Source organism: Prosopis cineraria, unplaced genomic scaffold (genome assembly GCF_029017545.1).
Source record: "Prosopis cineraria cultivar Desert tree isolate PC_DT_omini unplaced genomic scaffold, ASM2901754v1 PC3, whole genome shotgun sequence".
Taxonomy (NCBI): Eukaryota; Viridiplantae; Streptophyta; class Magnoliopsida; order Fabales; family Fabaceae; genus Prosopis; species Prosopis cineraria.
In genome coordinates, this window is record NW_026555334.1 from 10,957,785 (window position 1) to 10,967,952 (window position 10,168).

Here is a 10,168-nt window from a genome sequence, read left to right on the forward strand (position 1 = left end):
TAAGTAGGATTTAATTTTTAAATTTTTAATTTTTTTAAATTTATTAAGCTTTTTTTAATATTATGTTTAAAACCGTTTGATTTTTTTAAAATTGTTTTGATTTTTAGTTCAACTCTGATTTTTGCTTTAATAGCGGCTCAACTTCAATTCAATCTAACTCAATCATGAAAGTGATTTTTTATCCAAATTGAGCCATAAATGGCTCTAGTCAATGATCTACTATCCGTTTGGATTGAGAATTTAATCGATTTTAGGGGCAAAAAAATCGATTAAGTCATAATTTACCCAAACATCCACTTTTTTCCAAAATCGATTTTTTCCCAAAAAATTGATTTTTTCCCAACGCTCCAAATCTAAGCTTCTCCGCTTTTGCATTTTTTTGTTACAAAGTTATATGAGCAAATTACATAAAAAGTCCAAGAAAAAAATCACAAAAAAAGCACAAAATTTAATAAAACTAAAACAAAATTTTTTCTCTTCTTTTTTTTTCTTAATAAAATTTGAATTTTAAAAAAATTATTAACATGAGTATCCAAACAGATTGCGTTATAACATAATTAATTATGATTAAAATCTACCACTTAATCAATTATTTTCATAATCTATTATACCCAACTGAAATCCAAACGGACCCCTAATTAATTTGACCATCCAGTTTGATTTGGTTTTTAAAATTATTGTCCAAAACAAAAACAAAAAAAATCATTCAATTGTTTAAAAAAATGAGTAATGAATGACAACATCAATAAACGATAAAACAATGCAGTGCTTATCTATTTCATATTTGCTTGATTGCTTCCCAAATGTTGATACAAACGCTTTGTTTGTTAGACTAAGTAGGTTCCCTGGTCTCAAAATATAATAAGGTAGTTAACAATATTTATTTTCCATTAATAACATTGGGATTGTGTATGGGATGTGACAAAATCAGAATGACTCTATCCCGTGTCGTGTCCCACAATGATCGGAACAAAGATGGGCGAACAGGGATCAAAACTTGATGAACATCCCTTGCGTATACGTCTATTTCACCGTTCTCTCTCACACGTTTTTTGCCCTCTCCTAAATTTGTCTTCATGCTCCTCTCACATGTTTCTTCATTTGCTTTGAGTTTGAGACGACAAACATGAAATCAAACCCAACTTATAAGTTGGGATCAATTCTTTAGCCTTTTACAGGCACTTTCCTGGTTGTCTCCTATCATGTAACTTAATATGCATGTGTATATATGTGTGGTGGAGCAACTTTTAAGTTAACTGTGTAACTTTGCAGTGGTAAATTCACTCAATTGTTTGGACTTTTTGGGGCCGACATAAATTGCTTAAACCTTAAAAAAAGACAAATAATCCAATTGTTTAGCTGTTAGCCAATTACGTTTGCGTGTGTCATTCTTGGCATATCCCGTTACTTTTAATAACACTAATGCCTGCGTAGGGGTTCACAAGTGGACTCAGCAAACTCTTTAGAAATTAGAACAAAAGAATGAATTAAAAATGGAAAACAACTCTTTTTCTCTCTTTCAACTTTTTCTCTTTTTACTTTCTGTGTTTTTCATATTGGTCACGATACTTCAATGTCCTTCCCGTAATGATATTTCCTAGAGTGTTCAATGGGGTGAGGTGGGACCTGTCTCGTATCCCATCTCAAAAAATAATTAAAATTAAATTTTTATCTCATATTTTTATCAACCTTGAAAGACATTTTATTTTATTTTGTTAGAAATTGAGATTAAATTGAGACAAAATCAAGATGTTCTGTCATTTCAAAAATAATGTTAAAAAATATCTAAATAATAACATTATTAATTAAAATTTTAAATAACATAAGTTAATAAGTTTAAAACTAAAACAATGCAAGTACATAAGTCATAATAATTTAAAATCAATTATTAAATTATATCAATTACAACTATAAGTGTATAATTTAAAGTTAAATACACATGAGATATAACACATTATAATATCAATTATAAGTGATCTTCAAGCTATAAAGGTAACAATAACAGACAAGTCAGGTATAATATTAAGTCATTATTATTCTTCTTTAATTAAAATATATTAAGCTAATGACTCTTTCAAAAAATAAAATAAAAAATATGATATAGATAAAAGTTATTAAATAGATATAAATAAAAGTATAAATTATATTAATATAATTAATATCTTGTAAAAAAAGATATTATCATGTATTGCTTACTCTGTTATTAAAATTATCATTATCAATATAAAAAACTTTTAATTTTAAATAAGAATTATATATATTGAAATTATAATTGATATAATTGATATATTTAATATATATTTTTAAAATAAAAAACTATATATATATATATATATAATATTTAGGACAAGACGCTTCCAAAGATAATTTCGTGTCTCATTCTATCCTGTAAATTTAAATATTGTTAGGCTGAATTGAAGATAATAATTTTTATAAACATTTATTTGCATTTATATAGACCTGAACTTCAGACTCATACTTGAGTGATTATAGTCTTTTTTCTTTTTGTGGCCAGCAGATTATAGTCTATTCTACTAGTATAATGCAGGGTGACAAAAATGACATTAATTATAATGAAAAGATAAGATATTATGAATGGGGCACAGCCCACAGGGAGAGTACACATTCATGAAGGAAAACAACGGAAGATCTTTTTTATATTTTTAATGTAAGATCATGTTATTAGCATATGATCTTGTGATTCAGAATTAATGTTTGAAAAGTGAAAACAAAAGTACAGGATCTTGAGTTTGAAGATATTCAGAATTAAAAAAGTTCTAAACCGAATCCCATGGATTATTGCATACTTGTGGGCAGATATGGTCCCCAAATTTGGCTTGTTTGATTCCTTCTATCTGATAGAGACAGTGGAAAATACAGCTAAATCATAACCTCAATTGTCCAGCCCGCCATTTATGGCTAATCATCTTGCTTTAGCCCTTCATTTAGGTTCCAAAAACACAGGAGTCCACGGACAGTGGAGAAGAAAAATATGTGGTATAAAATAATATTATATTCAAATAAATGTAACAACTTTTGTATTTCGTTTTTCGAGATTAAAATCTTAAATTACTTTCCCATTCCAGCATCAATATTCAAAGTTCAAAAAACACCCCCCGGTTTTGCCTTGTTCAAACTAGAAATGACACAGACCAGGAAAATCAAGTGAAGACAGAGGAGCCACCAGCCACCGTCAACTGCCTCTCTTATTCAGTCCACCTATCTACACTTCGCCGAATAAATATAAATTGTCTTGTTCATGAAGAAATAATCATTTACTTAATCTTACTTTCACAATTCACTCAGATTTCTCTCTCTCTCTTTCTCTCTCTTTTTTCCAGAGAGACATGGGAGGTTTTCCTAATCTCCTCAGCTTCTTCCTCCTCCTCTTCTTCACCTCCCTCGTCTTTTTCTCCAAGGTCTCAATCTCACAAGATACCTTAACTGCGACTCAATCTCTCGCAACAAACCAGACCCTCTTATCACAGAAGCAAGTTTTCGAGCTGGGTTTCTTTACTTGGGGCGCTTCCAAATGGTTTCTGGGAATCCGGTACAAGAATATTGAGGGTCAAACTGTTGTCTGGGTGGCAAACAGAGACAACCCACTTGGGAATTCCAATGGAATTCTCAAGATCGGAGACAGAGGAAACCTTGTTCTTCTGGATCAAACAGGAAATTCCATATGGTCCACGAATCAGACCACATCTTCGCCTTCAAACCCAGTTCTCCAACTCTTAGATTCCGGGAATTTGGTTCTCAAGGAAGCAAACCAGAACGACCCCTCGAAGTATCTATGGCAGAGCTTCGATTACCCCACAGATACTCTGTTACCGGGCATGAAACTCGGTTGGGACTTCGACACCGGAATGGAGAGGCACATAACGTCGTGGAGAGTCGCCGGAGCAGACCCGTCCACCGGAGACTACTCATTCAAGGTCAATTACCATGGCCTCCCCCAGATTTTCCTGCTAAACAAACAGAAAATAGTGTACAGAAGTGGGCCCTGGAATGGCGAGAGATTCAGCGGAGTTCCCGAGATGCAACCGGGTACAGATTCCATCAAGTTCAGCTTTTTCTCCGACGAACACCAAGTATACTACACTTTCTCGATCGGGAACCAGTCGCTGTTCTCGAGGCTCTCTGTGACCAACACCGAGCTTCAGAGAATGACGTGGATTGAGAGCACTCGAGTGTGGACCAAATTCTGGTACGCTCCAAAAGACCAATGCGATTACTACAAACAGTGCGGTCCGTTCGGCGTGTGCGATGCGAACGCGTCGCCGGTTTGCGTGTGTATGAGAGGGTTCAGGCCGAGGAACTTGCAGGCGTGGAATCTGAGAGACGGGTCTGATGGGTGCGTGAGAAACACACAGCTGGACTGCGAGGGAGACAAGTTCTTGGAGATGAAGAACGTGAAGCTGCCGGACACAACCTCGGTTTTTGCCAATAGGAGCATGAACATTGTGGAATGTGGGGATTTGTGTCTCAGGAATTGTAACTGTACCGCGTATGCTAACATAGAGATCACCAATGGCGGAACTGGGTGCGTGATGTGGAGCGACGAACTCATTGACATCAGGCAATATCCTCACGGTGGACAGACTCTGTATGTCAGATTAGCAGCTTCTGATGTAGGTATGTTTCTTCTTCCTTTGTTTTCTGTGTTCAGTTCTTAACTCATGGATGTTATTTATTCATTCTCGGAGAATATTTCATATTCGTTTTTTACTTTAGAATGGTCTTATTCTTGATAGGATTGGTTCAGAGGTTATTTTAATTTGGCTAGGTTTTGAATAAAGTCGGTATGGTGGATTTTAGTTCTAGGCTTAGCTAATGAAAAAGATGAATGATATGAGGCCGTATCTCAGAAGAAACTATCTAATCAAGTTAGTATCTGCCATAGAAAGACGGTGAAAGAACTTCACGACTCTTGGGAAAAAAGGATTTCAATTATAAAAAATTAAAAAAATCAGGGTAATTAAGGAAAGGAAGTACCGGAAATTAAGACGTGGAGGTTTCCAGACAAAAACGAAAGCAAGACTTTTTTGTCGTACATGGGTTAGGTTTATGTGTTAAAGTATTTTGAGATTATTTATTTTTGATCAATCTAATAATTTATGGGAAAACTACTTTTTAGAGTCATTTAGGGCCTTAGTGGAGCTAGTGTTAATGAAAACAACATAAAAAATTTTACGTAATCAAATTTGAAATTAAAAATGAAAAAATATTTAAAAAAAGAATATAACTTTGCAAAAAGAAAAACTCTTTTAAAAGAATTAGGAAAAGGTCTTTGTGTGTATCATGTGTAAAATGACATTTAAATTCGAAATAATAAAAGATTACAATGATTTGAAGTTACTGTCAATACCTTAATCAATTGCAGACATATAATTGAAAATTTATGAGGAAATCATATTATTAATAGTAATCGTGTAACTTAATTTTAAAATTATATGGGCGTATGAGGTGTAAATGCGGGCTGCGAAGGGGACAGATGGACACAGGTGCCCACGTGGCTGGGGGAACGTTTATTTTATTTTAAAATACTTTTGTGGGGCCCTTTTGCTTTTGTGCCTTTTTGTGGCGACTTATTCTGATTACATCTGTCGCTTCTTCAATTCACAAGTGAGGGTCGTTGCCACCAAGTCAATAACCCTTTCGTTTCCCATTTTGAGCTCATTGGTAATAATTTTCTGAATTATTAGTCGAGAACAATTTAATTTAAGGGAAATTTTACAAATACTTAAAATTCATTTTTTAAATAAAAAATTATGCCACTTTAAATATAAAATCTCTTCGATTAATGTGTTTTAGTTTCCAAAATAATTCTAGTTCATAATAATTTATTTTCACACAATTGGAAAATGATGTTTTTTCTGCCACCAAAAATGAGCAGCTGGATTCTTAGCATCTGTATAATAATCATCATAGATATTGTGAGATCAAATCCTGCCATTGTAAATATTTTGTTAATAAACAATCTGTAAATGTTTCATGCTTTTAGAGCGAGGAGGAATGCCTTGACTTTTAATGAATTTCACGATTTAATACACCTAAACTTTTATTTATTAAGAAAAGAGGCAACATAATCATTCATCTTTATAGTATTATTGAGTTTTACTATTAATCCTTATGATTTTTTTTAATATATTTTAGTCTTTATAGTTTCAGTAAGCTTGAGTGATGTTTCAAAACTTAATGAAACTATGGGAACTGACAATTGTGTTTTTCCATTGACAAAAAAGCAAAGAGATGAAAAGTGTTTTTTTGGGATAAAGTAACTTTTAGTCCCTTAAGTTTGTCTCAATTATCAATTTAGTCACTCAAGTTTAATTTCTATTAATTTATTCTTTTAAATTTATTTTAATTATCTATTTAATCCTTATTGTTTCAAAAAGAGATTGCATGGTTAAAATTTGCTAACATAATATTGATAGCAGCCGTATAGATCAATGAAAAAAAGTATAATTGTTAAGGTAAGAAAAAAAGACAGACTTTGGAATTTTAAAAAATAGGAAAATAAAACACATTATAAAGGATTAGATTGATAATAATTAAACTTGAGAGATTAAATTGATAGTTGAGATAAACTTATAGGATTAAAAGTTTCATTATTTTTTGTTTTTTAAATGCCGTTGCTTTAAAAGTAGCCCTGGATTAAGTGCATAATTGAAGACTTTAGTTGAGTTAGTGGACCCATCAGATTTAAATGTTTGGGTCTGAAGCGTTGCACTTTGGGCCGACTTTTTTGACTCCAAAGGCTCTCCTCCTTTTTTCCCTCCCCACTTTTCTCGTATTTTTTTCGGTGGGATTAGGTGCCCCTCTCAACGCCCACTTTATATCTTTCAAATTTCGATTCTTATAGCCACGACATTTCTAATAATAAAATATAATTTTAATATTAAAAAATATTTTTCAAGTTCTATAAAATGGAATCTATAAATTTGCTTTTAAAATGTAATAAGATTTCCCTCCGTTTTGTGGTTCTGATTTTTCTTTCAAAAAAAAAAATTAATTTATGTCTTTCCTCTTTCCATCATTTTTTCAAGGTATGAACCAGTTTTTAGTTACTTTCTTTTCAGACTACAATATAAGTCATTGTTAATTAATTTACGTTTCTAAAAAAAATTTGTTAAAGTTTTTATTTTCTAAATTTTTTTTACATCTTTCCAACTATGTTCTTTAATGTAATAAATATTATATTTGACTTATTTAAAACACTCTCGTTAATTAATCAATAAAGTAAGGATGTATTAAAAAATGTGTATAACACTTATCCAATATCTTATATTTTGGATCAAGCAAAATTTCTAAAAAACAATTTATATTGTGATCCTTTTTTCTTTTTTAATGTTCAATGTTTACATCCTAGGTTGGAAGAGTTACTAAATACTGACATGATTAATGTCATTAAAAAGAGTTGCTTATATATACATACACATGTATAATTTACTGCGAAAAGCATTGAACTTTCGATGAATTGGAGGAAAAGCATGAAATGGGTATGTCTACTGACAGAAACATTCTTCTCTAACATTTATGACATAGGATCTGCTAATGGTTCTCACAAGACAAAAGATGTCGTCAAGGTTGCTGGAATTACAGTTGCTGCGGCTATTATACTTTTGGGATTGGCTCTCTTTTTCTTATACAAGAAAAAGAAATTGCGACGCCTAATCAAAGTGAAAACAGAATACAGAGGTAATACAATAAATACACATGTAATGCTCCAATATAACGGGCTTATGATATGCAGTTAATGCTTTTTTGTGTGAGAATTCCAGGATCCTTAGAGAGAAGCCAGGATATGCTAATTACTGAGGGAGTGATTTCAAGTAACAGAGAGAACTCGTCAGAAAGTAGCAAGATGGAAGACCTGGAGCTGCCATTATTTGATTTTAATACTATAAGAATGGCTACAAACAACTTCTCTGACTCAAATAAACTTGGACAAGGTGGTTTTGGTACTGTTTACAGGGTAAGTTGCTTTAGTAGCTGGCAATATATCCGTAAAGCATCATTACACTCCTAACATGAATCATGGGGGACTATATCAGGGTAGGCTTGTGGAAGGACAAGAAATTGCTGTGAAGAGGTTGTCAAAAAGTTCTGTGCAAGGAATTGAAGAATTCAAGAATGAGGTCATGTTAATAGTTAGGCTTCAGCACCGAAATCTTGTTCGGCTGTTTGGTTGTTGCATTGAGATGGAAGAGAAGATGCTGATTTATGAATACTTGGAAAACAGAAGCCTTGATTCCATTTTGTTTGGTGAGTTGTCTTAACATTCTGCATCATTTGACTTAATTAAAAATTAAAAGCTTACTCAAGTTTGTGATATCTAATGACCCAGACAAAGCAAAAAGATCTTTGTTGGACTGGCAAACGCGATTCAACATTATATGTGGAACAGCTAGAGGACTTCTTTATCTACATCAAGATTCTAGGTTTAAGATCATTCATAGGGATCTCAAGGCAAGCAATGTTCTGCTTGACAGAGAAATGAATCCAAAGATATCAGATTTTGGGATGGCTAGAATTTTTACTACCGACCAAACAGAAGCAAATACATTAAGAATTGTTGGGACATAGTGAGTATCGTGATAATTCATTAGTACTTATCCTAGAAAAAGAAAATTCAACTCAAAAGCTTGAGTTTTTTTTTAAATAAAGATCTATAACTATTTTTTATTTTTATTCTAATCTTTAAATTGCTCCCTCAAATGAAAGCTTTTAAAACTTAAATGTGTGTGATCAAATCATGATCTTGCCATAAATTTAACTTTAACTTAGAGGATGGAAGAGGCAAGGATCAAACTATAATGATTTTTAAGTGAAGATCCTATAATGATTTTTATGTAATATTTATCAATTCACTGTAAATTTCCATACAAAGTGGCCTCACAATTTATATGTTCTTTTGATTTATAGTGGTTACATGTCTCCTGAATATGCTATGGATGGAATCTTCTCAGTAAAATCAGATGTTTTTAGTTTTGGGGTATTGGTGTTAGAAATCATTAGTGGCACAAAGAACAGAGGGTTCTACTACTCAAACAAGGAGCTAAATCTTCTTGGACATGTAAGTGAAAGTTTCACCATTGCTGAAGGATAACTTGACAACATTGTCTCCTGCCAACAAAGTATTCATTGTTTTCTTGCAGGCTTGGATGCTGTGGATGGACGGAAATGCTTTGGAACTGGTAGATTCATCCATTGGTGACTCATATGTGGAATCTGAGGTTCTTAGATGCATACAAGTTGGACTCTTGTGTGTCCAAGAGCGTGCAGAAGATAGGCCAACAATGTCTTCAGTAGTTTTGATGTTGAGTAGTGAAACTGCAACAATGCCACAGCCCAAAAGCCCGGGATTTGCGCTTGGAAGGAATCCTGTGGAAACTGATTCTTCTACAAGCAAGATAGATGAATCATGCACTGTGAACCAAGTTACAGTCACAATGCTAAATGCGAGGTAGTAGAAGTATCTTTTGGCATATCTGTACATTCCCAAAAAGTTTCAAAAAATTGTCTCTTTGTTCCTTTTTCTGATATAGCTGCGGAAACTGTAAGATCCATGTCGATCTTGTTTTGGTGCAACATTGAAGAGATACATTCATTAAAGTTTACTGCTTATCTTTTACACCCCCCCCCCCAAAAAAAAAAAAAAGGTTTGCCGCTTAGCTTCGTATAATTCAACATCTAATTGTATTACATGCTCATACGTTGTCTCAATGCGGTCATGTTGCTTGCTCACAGTGCCGTTTAAACTAATAACTAGACACGTTTTCTCAGACTACATGGAGGTTGAAAAATGAGCTGCATCATTCTTAACTTATAAATGTTATGATTTGCTAAAAAAATTTATTATATATTGATATATAGATGTTTGGAACGTGTATGGGTTACGTGTGAGTTACCATATGCAAATACTGTAAGAAACACAGGAATGCTTCAAAAGGCACTTGAGAACCTGAAATTTCAGGCATAAATTCTGGTAGCAATTTTTTCTGTTGATGATGGTCAACCTTGATCCTACATGCTTCAAAATGGCTTTTTGTTTAAAAAAATTTTTGGGGGGGGGGGGGGGGGGGGGCCTACGGCCCAACCTGCATTGGGTTTCAATTGCGTAATGAAATTTCTTGTTTTCAAACCCCTGCTGATGATGATCAAC

General features: G+C 33.1%; 1 protein-coding gene across 2 annotated transcripts; it reads left to right on the forward strand.

The window, feature by feature from the left end:
• The first annotated feature begins 3,204 nt into the window (after positions 1–3,204).
• On the forward strand, positions 3,205–9,628 carry LOC129306998 (receptor-like serine/threonine-protein kinase SD1-8). 2 transcript variants are annotated; one of them, XM_054947840.1, is made up of 7 exons: positions 3,222–4,635; positions 7,549–7,701; positions 7,785–7,978; positions 8,058–8,268; positions 8,351–8,588; positions 8,929–9,079; positions 9,162–9,628. In XM_054947840.1, the coding sequence occupies exons 1-7, from the start codon at positions 3,348–3,350 to the stop codon at positions 9,471–9,473; spliced, it is 2,547 nt and encodes an 848-aa protein (XP_054803815.1). In that variant the 5' UTR covers positions 3,222–3,347; the 3' UTR covers positions 9,474–9,628. The 2 variants fall into 2 exon arrangements, 1 of the variants encoding a protein (XP_054803815.1); XR_008592285.1 differs by lacking the exon at positions 8,351–8,588 and having other exon boundaries at positions 3,205–4,635; positions 9,162–9,302.
• Positions 9,629–10,168: the final 540 nt, after the last annotated feature.

Coding starts and splice junctions, on each gene's coding strand:
- LOC129306998 (XM_054947840.1), top strand. CDS start 3,348: ATGGGAGGTTTTCCTAATCTCCTCAGCTTCTTCCTCCTCCTCTTCTTC. Junction 4,636..7,548: donor ATTAGCAGCTTCTGATGTAG/GTATGTTTCTTC, acceptor TTTATGACATAG/GATCTGCTAATGGTTCTCAC. Junction 8,589..8,928: donor TTAAGAATTGTTGGGACATA/GTGAGTATCGTG, acceptor TTTGATTTATAG/TGGTTACATGTCTCCTGAAT.